Source organism: Eufriesea mexicana, unplaced genomic scaffold, assembly GCF_001483705.2.
Source record: "Eufriesea mexicana isolate 0111107269 unplaced genomic scaffold, ASM148370v2 scaffold385, whole genome shotgun sequence".
NCBI classification, from domain to species: domain Eukaryota; kingdom Metazoa; phylum Arthropoda; class Insecta; order Hymenoptera; family Apidae; genus Eufriesea; species Eufriesea mexicana.
Window position 1 is genome coordinate 326,208 of NW_016908568.1, and position 16,202 is coordinate 342,409.

The 16,202-nt window shown below is 54.2% G+C and overlaps 1 protein-coding gene across 1 annotated transcript in view; it reads right to left on the reverse strand.

The window, feature by feature from the left end:
- Window positions 1-223: 223 nt before the first annotated feature.
- orb2 (cytoplasmic polyadenylation element-binding protein orb2) overlaps window positions 224-16,202 on the reverse strand; it is a 41,722-nt gene continuing 25,743 nt past the window's right edge. Inside the window, exons 3-8 of the mRNA XM_017896796.1 lie at window positions 10,117-10,167; window positions 1,597-1,905; window positions 1,378-1,490; window positions 773-1,165; window positions 575-685; window positions 224-354 (exon numbers count right to left, since the gene is read on the reverse strand). Coding sequence (XP_017752285.1) covers window positions 238-354; window positions 575-685; window positions 773-1,165; window positions 1,378-1,490; window positions 1,597-1,905; window positions 10,117-10,167 — 1,094 coding nt within the window. The 3' untranslated portion in view covers window positions 224-237. The remainder of the gene's footprint in view (window positions 355-574; window positions 686-772; window positions 1,166-1,377; window positions 1,491-1,596; window positions 1,906-10,116; window positions 10,168-16,202) is intronic.

Here is a 16,202-nt window from a genome sequence, read left to right on the forward strand (position 1 = left end):
TACCGACGATCAGTGGATAGTAGCGGTAATAACGGTTTCGGGCTGTGTCTGGAGGCAGGTATAGGTATGCGAGCAAGGGTGAGACGGAGTGTCGGACGGGCCGGGGAGCTTGAATGAATGGCTGGGTAGGTGGCGGCGGGCGGTAGGAGGTTCTTGTAGGGGGAGGAGGAGTTGGTACGTAGAAGTGGTAGTTAATTAGCTAGGGTTGCGAGATAATTAGGGACAACGCAGCTGGGGTTAACACCAGCGGTACGGCACGGCTCGAGGTCGATCTGCACCCTCTTTCACCAACGGCTTGTGGAACTCTCGACCTGGCCGCGAGTGAATCGTCGCCCAACAGTGCTCGCAATAGTACTGGAACAACGACAAATGAGAACGGGCGTTTCGAGGCGTTGTTTTCATTTTTGCGTTACATCCGCGCTACGCCGGTTTTCGCTTTCTCCGTGATACTCTCGTGGCCAAAGCCGAAACACGCGACGTGAACGAGGAGAACAACGACGACGACGACGATGACGACAGCAACAACGGAGAAAGGAGAACGCGCACAGCGCGATGGGTAAAACACGCTGCTTACCTGTAGGCAGGTAACATTCGCGCAGAAGAACGGCGCAAATTTGCCTCCGCAACGTTGTCCCTGACACTCGTCGCACATCTGATCGTCCAGAACGTACGGTTTAACTTCGACCTAGACGGAAAAGAAGAGGAGAAATTACGCAGGTAAAACGAGAGGCAAAGATTAAGAGGTATCGGGAACGTGGCGAGATACACTTACTCTTTTGTCTATGTCGCCGTGCTGCAACTGAACGAATCTGGCCGATATGGCAGCTATATAGCTTTGCTGATTGCTGAAAGCGACCCTACCGGCTCCCTTTGGATACTTGAGCTCGGGATCGGTATCGATACCGGCGTAACACACGCCTCCGTAAAGCCGATCCATGATCATCGCCAGCTCAACGGCTTTCAATGGTCGCGGCACACCACCGACGAACACCGTCTTTCGTGGGTCCAACGGCATCGAAGCGTCCAGCACGTAATCCGCGTCGCTCAGTCGCCACGGTCGAATTTGCACCGGTTTGTCTTTGGTCGTTGGCGAACTCACGCATAGGTACAATTTTTCCTCGTCTTGGATGCACGCGTCGATCAACTGTTGCACGGATGCTTCGTCCTGGAATGAAAGAGAACCGGTGGATGTTAGCGTTTTCCACGCGCCATCGACGCGTGATCGACGCGCGATCCACCGTCCGACCGGCTCCGACTCGCGTGCGTATCCGCGATAGTAGCAGCGACGCGTATACGCGCTGGCATAACGGTAGGCAGGCATAGACGAGGAATATACAACGACACGGAGCGAGCGACGGTCGCGAGTTTCTCGATTACCTGGAAAAGCAAGAAAGCGTAGCCCTTTGGTGGAAAGTAGGATTTGCTCTCCGCTTTGTGGGGCCAATCGACGACCAACGATCCGAAACGACGGAAACTGGCTTTGATTTCCTCTGTAACGAGAAAACGACAAACAACGGTATAAATTTCGAGCGAATGCCGCGCGTTGGAGAAAGAAATGGAGCGAGGAGCGGTACGTGGAAAGGCGTTTATACTCACCTTCGTCGATGTCCGGTGGCAGACCACCGACGAACACTTTCCTAGAGAAACGTTCTCCCGTTTCGCTACCTTGACTGTGAGGACTGCTCCGACTCGGGGACGAAAGCGGCGCGGTCTGAGAGCCGGTTATGCCGCTACCGACGCCGACTCCGACACCGACGCCTACGCCGACACCGACACCGACACCGACTCCGACACCGACACCGACTCCGACGCCGACCCCGACGCCGTCCAATTGACTCGCCGCGTTAGGATCCTCTAGCAGTGTGCCGCTCTGGTCCTCCAGACTTGGGAAGAACGGTGATTTGCCTGTAACCATACACGCTACGTCCATTATCCCTCTTATCTCCAGCCTCTGCCACTTTTATTTCCGGATTCTTCTCTCTCTCTCTCTCTCTCTCTCTCTCTCTCTCTCTCTCTCTCTCTCTTTCTCTCTCCCGACTTTTCGTTTCGCGTATCACCGGACGCGCGGACGTCGCGTTACGTCATCGCCATTTTACGATCCCGAGAAAGCGGTAGTCGTGGAGCTTTTTACGTAACTCGTCGACCTCGGTGAGTCCTTTTTGCTTGGAAAATGGATCGTCGCGTCGCGTCGCGTCGCGTTGCCCTCGCGTTAAAAACGTGAAATAACGCGGAATATGGGCGTTCGTGGTGAGCTGGAGTAGGACAAAGCCGAGAAGTAGCAGTTGGTAGCGACTGGACGAATATCGGCGCATCGACGCGACACGGCGCGGCGAAACGAAACGGTTAGGAGAAATCGAGGCCGATGCCGCGGCGTAATTTCGCGATTCGTCTCGATCGGATCCGACGAAAACTCACTGTATCTTCTTCTGACCGGGAATCTAGCTCTTCTAACGAACGTCGCCATGCTTGGCGCCGAATCTTCCTTTCAGATAACGAACGCAAACGAGTCACGAAGTCGCTGCTTTCTTGCTGTCAGCGAAGAGAAAACGTAAAATGGACAAAGCGTACGAGCAACCGAGCGGAACAATCGAGTTTTATTGTTCCATCTTCGACTGTTTTTCACGTTTGTCGGCGAAATCGATAGAGTTGGTTGGTGCATGGTCGCGTGGTCGGCCGATGTCGTCTTCGCGTCCGGGCAATCGCCAACCTGCAAAGGCGTCCACCGATCGTCTTCCGTTCGAGGAATCGGGTCTTGGAACAGAATCGAAACGATTCTCCGCGACGACAGAACCGGGCACGCATCGTGGCCATCGTGGCCATCGTGGCCATCGTGGCCATCGCGTTACCTCGCCCACCTTCTCCTCCATTTTACCCGTCAGTTCCCGCAGTTTCGCGCATTATCGATTACCTCCGGTCAGCTCCGCGAATAGGTCTCCAACGCCTATCGGTTCTTACCTCGCTATCTAATCTTCCATTAATCAACGCGGTAACGCAAACGCGGAAATTTTACCGAGATACAGCCGCAAATTCGTTTTGCTTCGTCGTAGACAAAACGTGCTCGCGCGTCCGTCTACTCCCGACTCTCTTTCTTTCTTTTTTTATCTTTTCTCTTTTTTTTTTTCCTTTTTACTTTTACACAGCGCGATACGTATATAGGTCGGGTCGATGCTCGGGTAGATGCGTTGCGACTCGACGAGAAAGACAACGGGAATCGGAAAAGCGGTTTACACGGTTCTCCTTCGAGCAGATTGCTCGTTTCCGATATCGCGGGAATCGATAAAGGAAAATTCGATCGGTGTATCTGCAGCATAGGATGCTCGTGGCAATGACGTTTCGTCGCGTAACCAGGCACGACTGACGCGCGCGCGCGTGAGCGCAGTGTATCGATTAAAAGATTTTAAGTCGCGCGAGTCGTGCTTCCTCGTGACTCCGCTTCTCTCGATTCCTCGTTAATCATCCGCTAACTCTGACAGCCGGTTTGATCGCAGGGGGTAGAACGTTTCGTTCTCGAAGAGCTTTCGAGGGCGATCGAGTCACGGCCGCGATACGCTCGCCTGCCCTGCAAATCGCGGAACGATGTCACGCGAGTTAGGGGAGCACTGGGGACGTGGTCCCTTTCCTTTCCACCGTTCTTCCCAATAAAATACCTAACGCGTTAACGAAAGTTACGTAAATGCCGGAATACGACGGTTATCGTTATTTCTAAACAGAGGTTTATCGCGAAACTCGGAGCAAACATCGATCCTGTGCAAGCAAAGGGCCGAGACGTTTCCGCTCGCTTTCCCCTTCGCTTTCCCCTTCGCTTTCCCGTTTCCTTTCCCATTTCCGTTTCGACCGCTTTCATCTTCCTTTCCCTTCTATCCTTCTCACGGACTTTTTATCGTTTCCGAATCTCGCCCGCGATCCTTCTTCCGGACTTACGCGTGTTCCACGGAACCGCCGTCGCGTTATTCAACGAACTGTGGAAATTCGTTAAAACCGCGTCGGCGCGTGGACGCATCCACGCGACGGCGTATCGGCGTATGGTCGAATCGAGGAGCAGCCTTTAATCGTGGATTAATCGAGGATTAAACGGACGCGTTCCGGGCTACGTATTTCGTTACGCGTCGAGGGTGAGAAGTCGATCGAGTTTCGAGACGGGAGCAGTGGATAGAAGAAAGAGTAGCGGTATACGGACCGACCTGTCGCGACAGGTGGAAGCTGCTTTAACCGCGATTCGGTAGGCTCCCTCTCGCTCTCTTTTTCTCTGGTCCTCTGCAACCCAACTCGAGCTAGCTAACGCGGATAAATCGGTGCATGCGTGATCGCGATACGGGTATAAACTTTAGATACGAGACACGAGACACGAGACACGAGACACGAGACACGAAACACGAGTCGCGAGGGTTCGAGATCGAAGGGGGGCAACGCTGCCGACCGGTTCGACGTAGAATAATCTGCGCGGATAATCGCAGCCTTATTACCAACGAAGGCCTGCGCTCGCGCTTACGCTTACACCCTCGTCTTTGTTCGCGTATATACGTACATACGTACGTACATACGTACGTACGTACGTACGTACGTATCTCGTGCCTTTTCACCGAAATTCTCGTTACGCGTCAACTCTGTCCGATGATCGTTTGGATATCGATCGGACGTAGAGTAGCAACGGAGAAACGGCAGAAGAGAAGCGAACGCGAGGAGATTCTTTTTTCGTGCGGGAAAATGCGCGATTTTCACTCGTATGCGTGACACGAAAAAGCCTGGCAAAGATTTCACGGTAATTCGAATAATTTACGACGATTCATTTGAAAACAATAAGACTGTTAGACACGGTGAATCGCCGATGCGTGCCACTCGCTATGCGTCTCTCCAGAGTTTGTAAACGCGCGGCGTAAGAAAGCGCGCATCGACGGAAAGAAAATGGAATACGCGCGCAGAAACGCGTGCAACCTAACCATCGCTACGACCTACGACTCTCTACTATCCCTTTCTACCAGGCAGAGGCGATTCGTTTTTACATACTTTTCGGGACATAGCGTCTAGAAACGAAGCGAAACGAAATGAAACGAAATGAAACGAAACGGAAGAAGGTAGGGAGAAAGCGGGTAAAACGAGGAAGAAAAAAGAAGAAAGGCGAATCGCGGTGGCTGCGAGGAATAGAAGCCGGACGAAACGCGATGTTTTCGTTTGCTCGTACGGCGACAGTTATAGAGAACATCCCTCTAACGCACCCCGCCGACGTTAGGGGGTTCTACGGATCAATATTACAGGTAGCGCTGCCCCCTGTGCCCGCCCTGCGTTTCACCCTTCTCCTTCTCCCTTCCATTCGTCACCCTTTGGACACACCACGCTGATACCTTAGCAGGTAACCGGGCTGTACACAACGTTCTATATCCGTGATCGCGGGTGTATCGTGGAAATTATGCCGAGCGAAGCGAACGCGACGCGCATTACCCAGTCGTTAGCTTTCCGCGTGCTAGCCAAACTCGGGATCGACGCATCGACTGGACGACCAACGTCGCGAAACGCGATCAATCGTTTCGTTTCGCGTCTAACGAAACGACCCGTATTCGCGGAAACGCGGTGAAAAGCAACGGGTGCGCGCGAAAGCTAGCCGAGGTGAATAACCTTTTATAGTCGCCACCACCGCCATCACCGCCACTGCTACCTCTTCGCTCCACCCCCATCCTACTCTAAGCCAGCTCCTCTCGCTTTTCCCGTGCTTTTCCCGTGCTTTTCCCATGTTCGCGCATCTACGCCGATACCGATAACGCGTTCCTTCCGTTTCTTCTCACCTTGTCCTTTTACTTTTCTCGCGACGATGCGCGGCCATTGGAACGCGAGCGAGAGCTCGCGGAACGCGTGATTCACGCGATCGTAGAGCCACGAGTTATCGAGTTATCGTTCGAATAGCTGGACGTCGCGACGCGTCAGTGCGCGACAGCTGATAAAGACTCGGGTATGGCGACGCGATTTCTACGAATAAACAAATCGGAAAGCTCGCGAGGATTTCGCGCACGAATCGCGCGAACACGGAACGTCGACGTGTCGCGGACAATCGGTTCCGTCCGTTTCATTCTCCTCGGCGACGACAGGCGAAAAACGAACGCAATGATTCACCGAGTATTAACGATCCATTTGCTTCGACGCGCGTAGTGGCTGACGAATTTGGACAGTTGGCCGAGCGAGTTTTTACCGATAGTATGCAAATGTCCCGTTATCTAGGCACGTTTACGAGATAAATCGAGTTCCCCTCTGCCAGCATGATTTTCCATTTCGATACGAACTTTGTCGATTTCGGAACGTTTGTTCCTTCGAAAACGTCGCTCGTCGAATTTCCGCGTAGCTTCCTTTTGCAACGACAGATTTTTCGCGAAAAGGAGAAAGAAGAAACGAAAGTTACCGCGTCTAATTCGCTTGGAAGATCGGAAGGGCAGAGGAAGAAAACGCGACTAGGTAGATTAGGTTTCCTCGAGCGGTCCCGTTCCCTCGTCCATCCAAGACGCGCGTATTCGCGCGTATTCGCGCGACACCTTGGGTCGAATCGAATCGGAACGAAGAGACGCGTTAATCGATATCGAAAGAGGTCAGAGAGATGGAACCGACCGGAGGAGAACGGGTAGAAGCGAGAATGACGCGAGGACGAGGCGCATGGAGCGCAACGAAGGCGAGAAGCGCAACGAGCGCGCAACGAGCGCTGCGGTGTGCCGGCGACAACGGTAATCGGGGAGAAAGCAGCAATTAAAACGTTACTAGGGGCGCCACGTTTTCGCCACCTCTCTTTTCGCGGTCTCTCGACTGTCTAGCCTGCCTCCTCCCACCTTCTTCTCCCCGCCGAGCCTCTCTTCCCGTTCCCACCTTCATCCGTTTCCCGGCTCTCTCCGTTTCATCCCTTACCGACCCCTAACCCCTCCGCCACTCTTTTTTTTCTTTTTCGACGCTTCCGTTTGCGAGCGCGACTTATAAAAATTTGTAATTATGTGCTTATTAACGACTTAGAAAATCCCGCGAATTAACGAGCGCGTGTCTCGAGAGCTCCAGTAGCTTTACGACAGCCCTCTCTCGCATTTTCGTTCCGACGACCTCGACGAGTCGTCGTCGTCGTCGTCGTCGTCGTCTCTCTCTGCCTCTCCGCTACTCTGCCGCGCCGCTTCTTCACCCTCCACCCCACGCCTTCCTTTCGCTCGGCAGTCGTTCGTCAACCCCTTAGACCGCGATCTAACCACCCAGCCCGAGGAGAGAAGGAACGACAGAGACGCGCAGAGGGGGTGGACCCTGGTTGGGAAATTACTCGGGGTAGATAGAAACGTCGTCTATCCACGGCGTGCTCGCATAGAAAGATCGGAGAGCACGAGAACTCGCGCGTCTTGTTCTCGTCTCGAATATCCGCGGTACGAATCGACTTTCCTCGCAGGTACGCGTTTCGTTACTCGCTTCTCCGTTTTATCGTCGCAAGAGGTATCTATAAACGCGCGCAAACGACGACGATACCTGGGACGATAGGATTTCGAGCGCGATACGATAGAGATCGGGACACGGCGAATCGTACCCGCGTACGATCCGACAAAGAAAGGGAACGCGCGGAACGTCTGCTGCACTCTTGACCTTTCCAAAGTCTCGAGCAAGCGAAACTGCCGCACGTCTCGCCGTACTCCCAACAGGCTACTTACGCGTCTCGAATTCGATTAGAGGAGCATACGTTTCGACCAACGGAATATCTCACAGTTTACCTTATTTCCCTGGAAAACCATTTCGTTTCGCGTTTCGTACCCTCCGCGCGGCCACGGTCTTTTGCAAGTAAAACTTTAGAAATCTTCGCACTCGAGATATACCTTTCCGCGACGCGTCGTTAAACTTTGCTTCCGTTTCTCGAACGCGAAAGTGATCTCGATACTATACGCGTCTCGCGACGCGTTAAGGCAGGTCTCGAAAACAGGTCTCTCCGATCTCTCTTTTTCTCTCTCCCTCTCCCTCCTTCTGCTCGTCTCGCGTCGGTGATTCGCGACAGCGATCGTGCTTAAACTCGAATCGTGGATCGATTCGCGTACAGAACGCGGCGTCGACTTTGAACCGTCGCGCCGAGGAGATTCTCCTTTAGCCGACGATGCGCCTCGATCGCGATTCGCCGAGTAATGCAGGAAAAATCGAGAAAGAGAGAAAGAGAGAAAGAGAGAAAGAGAGAGAAGCATGGACACGTGTCCGCTCTCGCAGCGACGACGCGGTGCGGCGCGCGATCGCGTTACGCGTCGCAACCACTCGTCGCGGCCCTATTCTCTCGGGTAAAAGTAGCTCGCGTGATTGGTGTCGCGTGATTCGCGCGACGCGAATACGACTCCCCGGTAATTACCTCTAATTGCGTCGCTCCGCGATAAACTTCCCCGCGATAATCGTTCGTTTTAATCGACCGAGGAATCGCTTTTACCGTCATCGGAGAAACGGCTCGTTCGCGGTGGTTTCTTGAGAGCAACGGGGGTGCCGAGCCTCCGTTCGAGCGGATAATCGGGAACCTTGCCAATAGCGAGTAACGCGTACCGCGCCAGACGAAAGTTTACGTGTGTATATACGTGTATGTATAGTTTGTCGAAGTGAAACCGCGACGCAAAAGAAGCGTCGCCGTTGGAACACGATCGGGTGGCGAGCGAGCAGGTTTATCCTGCGAACGAAGAACGTCAACGACGCGAAACTTTGCCAAGGATACCAGGAATGTAGGACAAGGAAAATCTTACGCCTTGGCTTCGATGCGTTTCATCGCGACGACTAACGTTTCGCAGGTGAAAATATCGAGTATCGGACACGCTTCGCGATTGAAACCTATACGCGCGTATGCGCGAGCCAACGTTCGCCGTCCAAATATCGCATGTACTACGAGAGAGGAGCAATTTTTCCCGCTTACGCGCTATAGACATGCCGGATAACAGCCGACCGACTGCTCCGTTCCCCGTTGCATTCTATGCATCTCGTACAAGCGAGAAGACTAGAAAAGAAACCGAGAAGTAGCGGCCGACTTTGTCGTTCCATTCAGGCGGACGAACGAAATATCTCGGTGAACTCGAGGTTTATTAAAGTTTTACGATCAATCGTTTACACGAGAACGATCGAAACGACACGATTCCGACAAGGGAACGCGCTCGTGTGCGCGTCCATGTACCGTGGACGAGTCGCGTAACGTTTCGGTAGTAGTAGTGATCCACGCGGTATCCCCGACCGTTGAATATGCGCACCGTGGAGTTTGCCTTGACCTCTCGAGCCTTCGGTGCATATTTATCGGTTTTCCAGAGCTTACGAAAAGGAATAGATCGATGGAGCATGGCTGACGTTTAGCCGCTCGTGGTCGGGTGAAAGCGGTGTATATCGATCGGACCGCGAGTGCCTTTTCGCAAAGGGGCGTTGCAGACCGCGTAAAGATCGGAGAGGCTCGCGGACGCGTATCGGACGAGAAATGGCTCGTTAACGTCGGCGATAACCACGCGACGTTCCGATAAGCTATTCTTCCATGTTCGTCCCTGGCTCCTTTATCGCCAACGGGCTTTCGATTACCATCTATGCTCGAAATCGACGCGTTACAAATCGGTTCTCGCGTATGCACTCGTGTTTCACGCTTCGAGATTCCACGCAGAGAATCGTCCCATCAGCGCCGGACTCGATGCGTGTCTGTCACGCGCTCGATTCCGTACACGCTCGCGTAATTTCAGTCCGTGCCGGTTCGCCGGTAAACCGACGCGACGAATACGACTCGAGTCCGAAAGTTTTTCGACCACGCGACAATCCGATCATCGCGTTCGCGTGCATCTCGTCTCCATTTTTCCTTTACTCTCTTTCCTTTATCGCGACGAAACGAAGAGCAGACGAAGCGAGCTCCGCGGAGGAGGGCCTCGCGCGTTTCCTCCATTGCCGTCAGAAAAGCGTACAGGTCTGTTGCAAACGCGTTGCGCAAACGTAAATTTTAATTGAGCGTGCTCCTCGGCTCTTCTCTCTCTCTCTCTCTCTCTCTTCCGGGGAATCTTGCTGCGGCGGCGTGGCGTAGCGCGACGTACCGCGGCAACGAGTATCAGCCGGTACCGCGAAACACGTTCGAGAAACGAAAGAACGAGTCGAGAGGAAAGAAATAGGTACGAACTGGCAGTTTTCACTCACCGTGTAGTTGCGCGAGCGATTGCAGCGTGCTGGCATTGCAGTTCATGTATCCTGAAACAGAGAAAAGAAAAAGGTTTCGATGAGAATCGTAGCGTTTGACGGCGAAAGAAATGGCGTAGCTCGATCGGTCGATCGATCCGGAAATCGTACGAGGGTTGGTGGTGGCGATAGCGACGGCGATAGCGACGGTGGTGGCGGCGGTGGTGGTGACCGACGTGGCGCGAATCGCGCTTCCGCGTGCCTCGACCGAGGTTTATTATCGCGGGTCGTATATAACGTCGCGGTCGGCGCGCGTTCGATCTTCGCTCGAACGGTGGTATCTTACGCGTATGAACGCGTTGGCCGTGCATCCACGCGCGGTAACGCTAGACGCGCGCGTGAGGTTACGAGTCGAGATATTATATCGCGAGGATGTAAAGGTAAAGGAAAAGAAAACGAACAGCTCGCGTGCGGTTCTCGGAGATCACGTTGCACAGTGTCGTAAGTAGCGACACGAAAGCCCGTTGCCGGACACGTGGATCAAACGCGGTTTCGCCATATGGAAAAAGTCTGCGTGTTAGCTGGCTTATCGGGAACGCGACCACCGGTAACCGTTAACCACCGACGGTATAAACCGAACAAGGAAACGTCGCCGATCCTACCACCCTTCTCTGTACACACTTATCGACAACGGTTAAACTCGGCTTGGCCGATTCTATCGCTTCTCGTCGAGCGAATTTTCGAGGAAAAATTTTCCATTCGGTCCCGTCCAAGGTATCGGCTGCGCGATCTCGGAGGAGCGGCGGATCTCGAGTCCGAGGATCGAAGCTCTTCGTTCTCGTCTTCGTTCCGTTGTCGCGCGAACGCTCTTGCGTAATCGCTTGGCGATAGCGAGTAGGAAAGCGAGGGAAAGAAGAAAAAGAAGGAGAAAAGTGAAGTAGAGAATGGCGTAGAGGCGGGAAAGGGAGAAAAAGGAGGAAACGGTGGTAAAATACGGCGAGCTCGACGGAGTAGGTAATAATAGCGACCGCGGACTTTGACTTTACGTCGCTACGCAAACGACGCGCTTAACAAATAAGATAAAAAGCGACCACGTTACCCAATTCTTGCGGACCGTTTCGAGAGCGGCGCGGGTGCGCGGGTACGCGGGTGCGCATGCGCGCTCGATCGTTTCTTTCGACCGCGTCCTCGTTGCGCGCACGCGCGCCCGCCCGCGCGCCCGCGCAGACAGATTTCGCCAGCCGATCGACCTACCGCGCCGTCGTCCTTTCCACGCTTTCCGCCCGTATCGTTCGCGATCTCGCGTTTCCGTCTGGAATCGCGAGTTCGCTCGGACGCGGCGCCGCGGTATGCGCGTGCACGAGCAAGTACGTGGCAACTCCGCGTGCACTATCGACTAGACCTTTCGATTCAAGGTTGTTCGAACGAGCGGTAATTTATAGTCAACGGTAATTTAAACGCGAGGAGAAGTGGACGAGAACTAAAGAACAGAGAGACGTTAATTACGACGCAGAAGCGAGACTAGTCGAAGCACGTATACGCGGTCGTTGAATAACCGCTGTACGCGGAGAAGCACGCGCGTGCTTGCCGAGCCGAGAGAGTTGTGCAATCGGCTCGAATCGAAAATATCCACTACGAGCGTATATTCGGGACGGTCGTTGCGCGAGCGACACTTCCCTGTTGCCACAGTCGTCGCCGTGCTACGATAATCTCCTCGTTCCTACGCTGCGCCGCGGCGCCGGTGCACCGGTGCACCGATGCGCCGATGCGTCAGTGCGGAGCCCTCTCTCTTTCCTCCGATGCCTATCCCTCGTCTTTCCGTCCTAGTCCAACGCCGATTCTACTCGTTTATCGTGCATCTCGAACCGATTCCAAATCCTTCCGATCCACGCCTTACTTCTCCGCTTTTCCTTTCCGCGAAAACCCGCCACGAGAAACCACCGCGCGGTTTGACTTTTTGCCAAGCCACTGCTACTACTGCTGCTGCTGCTACCACTGCCGGCTACTACTGCTACTACGTTTCGTCTCGCGACACGTCGATCCGATAAAATTTCTCGACGCTTTCTCCTTCGCGATTCCAAACGACTGAAAATCTTTGCTTCCTCGAATCTCGAACGTCGACGCGTGCTCCGATCACCGAATGACACCTATCGCGCGAACAAAAGAGGAGGTTTTAGCCTCGACTTTTTCCACTACGCGTCCGTTGCTCGTTGCCGTTTTCGGTTCGTTGCGCGGCCAAGAAAAGCGTACCGGCGAAAAAAGCGCTCGTCGCGTACGTCGGGTTCGAGCCAAAAGCTCGGTAGTTGATGCCACCGGACGTTAACTCGTAGGGCAAACCGGTTTCGGCCGGTAGCGTTGGGTCGCCCGCGCGAAATCAAACGCGAAACGCGAAACGCGAAAGTTCGCGACGGCGACGGCGGTGGCGCGACTACGCGATCATCGGAGCTAACCGATCGCTTTGGAGAAGCGCGCGCGGCTACGCGGTCCATCGAAACGCACGCGTCGTTTTTCAAACTTTTCCATCCACCTCGAGACTACCTCGCCGATATCCCGTCTCTTTTCTCGCCATCGCCTTTGCAGTCATTGCCACACGACCTCGACGACCCCTGTGACCTTCGAACGACCTCGAGTGCCAATGGCACGACCTTCGATCGCCTCGCGCACTCGTTCCGTTTCTATCCTTTCCGGACGGCCACAGCTCCGTTCGAGAGAATCGATTCCGGTAGCCTTTTTCGTCCGGACCATCCACGGTTTTCGCCACGTTTACGCGTATAGCTATAAAACGATCGTGTCATACGCGTGTATATACGTATCCGTTGGAACGGACGGTTCGAAGCGACGGATAATTCCAAGGCTACCTTACGCCACGGAGTAGTAGTAGGCTGTCGGAGCTCGCGGCTGTCCTGCAACTTGGACCGAATAGCGGTATCCGTACCGTGTCAGGGAAGCAAAAGTTTAAACGTGCATCGACCTTTCGCGTTTCCTCTGGCTCATCCGTTTCGCTGAAACTAGACCCGCGTTTAAGCGGTCGTTGGACGTTTGCCTAACGAAAATCGCACCATTTCCCAATCGTTACTCTTCGCTGCCGTTTTATACGTTCGCGTGAAACGGAAAAATCGCCTTTGCTTTCCGTCACTTCTCGGACCATTGCAGCGCTCGCAGAAACGAACGATGACGGTTCGCATTCTCTCCCACGCGCGATTCGCTTCGCCTCGAGCGAATCGATTTCGATACGCGTACGCGAGTCCGTCTTTCCTCTCTCGTAGTCGAGTGGTTCGGACAGAAACGAAATTATCGAAAAATCGGGCCTGTTAACGGCCACTCGACGCCCGTTTCCCGTTACCGCTCGTGACAGACACGACGATGCAACGTATTGCGACATCATACTGCACCGGATGCGAACACCCGATTGTACGAAGCTTTCCGAATCGCGCGTCGAAATTGCCGTGACGTTTTACATAAGTCCCGGAGGATCGGAGAATCGTCGAATCGATTCGGCAAATCCGCGACAGGTACGACGCCTCGTCCGGAGTTTCCTTTGCCATTTTCCTTCGAAAACACGGCGATTCGTTGGGTTTTGCTGGACGCGAGTCTACCGCTAATCGCAACGGTACGGCGCAACGAAGGTCGGCCACGCGTTACGTATCGCCTCCTCTATTTCTACGTAGCTCGAGCACGACGCGCGTGACGAGATCTCGCTCGGATTCTCGCTTCGTCTGGACTCGCGCGAGAGAGAGAGAGAGAGAGAGAGAGAGAGAGAGAGAGAGAGAGAGAGAGAGAGAAAGAGAGAGAGAGAGAGGAAAAAGTATTCGCATCGGTAATAACCCGATGCATCGTGGCGACGCGACGGTTCGGCTCGGAATGCGAGTTGGACGCGTCTCGCGACGCGATCTCGAATCGTTGCCGTTTCGTCGTCGTTCTACTCGGTGAAAGTGTTAGATAACGATTTTATTTGAACCACGCTGGACTGCTTTGGCCTCGTATCGCACGGACAACCGAAAGCGACCTTATTCTTCCCCACCGTGCTACTAGACGAAACGCGAGCAAAGTCGCACACTCCTTCCATCCGAAGACCGATTATTTTTTCACCGATTCTTTCCGACACGCGCAACCGTTCAACCTTTTCCCCGGGCAAAGAACGCGCGCGGATGCAACGCTTTTCGACGAATCCCGAGTCACCCGGTACAGCTCGGCCTATTCAATTAGACCGGCATCGGTGACATAACGCGAGCCACGATACGGATGTGCATATTAACCCATTTAGCTCCGTTACACGCGGACAATGCGTGATCCGCGTTCTGCACCATGCGAGCGACTTTGGTCGCCGAAGTGGACGCGGAAGAGACGGTATACGGTAGACGATAGACGATAGACGATAGACGATAGACGACAAACGGAGCGAGACTATCAGACGCGATCGTAGGAGAGTATTTCTGTAAGAACGACACGGTGGAACCTAACGAAGGACGATAGACGATAGACGACAAACGGAACGAGACTATCAGACGCGATCGTAGGAGAGTATTTCTGTAAGAACGACACGGTGGAACCTAACGATTTACGCCAACGATCGCGCTCGAGCTTTGCCCGATCTCTGACCCCGCGTCTCCGCGACACCGCGGAAGTATTTGCCCTTCTTATCTTTGTCGGCTTTTTCTCGAGTACGTGGCAAACGTTACGGCGTTACGAGCTCTTATCGCTACGCGAGAACAAAGTATCTCGCGTTGTCGGGAAATTTCGAGCTGGATCCTGCGTGGTACGGTTGACACGTCTACCGAACGCCTGTTCCTTCCACGAATCACCTACGACCCATCGAAATCGAGTTCGATTTTTTGAGAAAAGAGCGACTTTTGCGATTCTCTCTCTCTCTCTCTCTCTCTCTCTCTCTCTCTCTCTCTCCGTCTTTCTGGTGGAACAGCTTTTACGCCATATCTAAATCCGGACGAAATCTGGTACGCGTCGAACGGTGCTCGTTAACGCGTTAGGGACGCTAGGCATCGCTCGAAAAAGAAAAAAAACTCGCTATCCACGGAACGCGAGCACACCCCGTGTACCCGCCGGTTGCGATTCTATTCCCGTCCTCGCGAGGCAACCGGTCAACCGCTATAGGGCACGCTTCGCTGCCGCACACCTCTCCGCGAATTCAGCGACGCGCTGCGGTCAAAAACCCGCTCGCGACCATAACCGCGTTTCGTCGGTCGAATCGAAAACGGATTTCGCGTCGTTTCGTTTTTCGTAAATTCGAATCGACCGATCGATTCGGCGAACCGGAAGAAGCTCGAGACGAGCAGTCGTTTGATAACGCAGGCGCGTGATTATCCGACACACGAACGGATTCGAGGCAGCGATCGACGAGGAGACGAGTCGAGAGAGATCGATAGGAAGCGATGGTTGTTCGGGAGCGGGCCGCGAGCCACGAAAAACCGCAGAGAGTCGTGGAGGGATGCGGGCAATTCCGGGGCCAAGTGGAAGCGAGGCCTGGGGGAAGATTCGGGTGAGGTGGGCAGGGAGAAGAGGCAGGCTAAATTTAAATGGCCCGGTACTCGTGCGTCGTTAACGAAACGCACTTGGCAGCCGTATACGCAGCTCCCCAGCCGGCACGAACGTACTACACGTACACGTACGCGCCGCGTACACGTGCGTCGTCCGATCAGCTGGCCCGCATAAGGGTTTCCACGACCCTCTCTCTCTCTTTCTCTCTTTCACCGGCGGCCACTCCGTCCGGGTGTCCGTGCGTTCGTGCGTCCGTGCGTCCGTGCGTCCGTGCCGGCTCTCTTCTTCCGGCTCGGCTCCTCGTTCGCGCGCGTAACCGCGCGTACACCGCGCGTACGCCGCGCGTTCGCTGCTCCGTTCTTCGCGAGTATCGTTTCGTCGTTCACGCCCGAAAAGCCTATCGACGTTCGGTCCTCACGGTCGCCGACTATGTCCGGGATCGTTTATCGACGCGCGTGCGCGTTTCACCTAACGCGGAAAATTACCGTTCGTTTCCTCGAGTTTCCTTGTTCGCGGAAGAAGGTGGTCGCGCGTCAGAGGAATGCCATAGGAAAGGAAAACGCGAAAAACCCGAACGCGAGAAGAGAGAGAGAATACGTATTTCACGCGTCGTG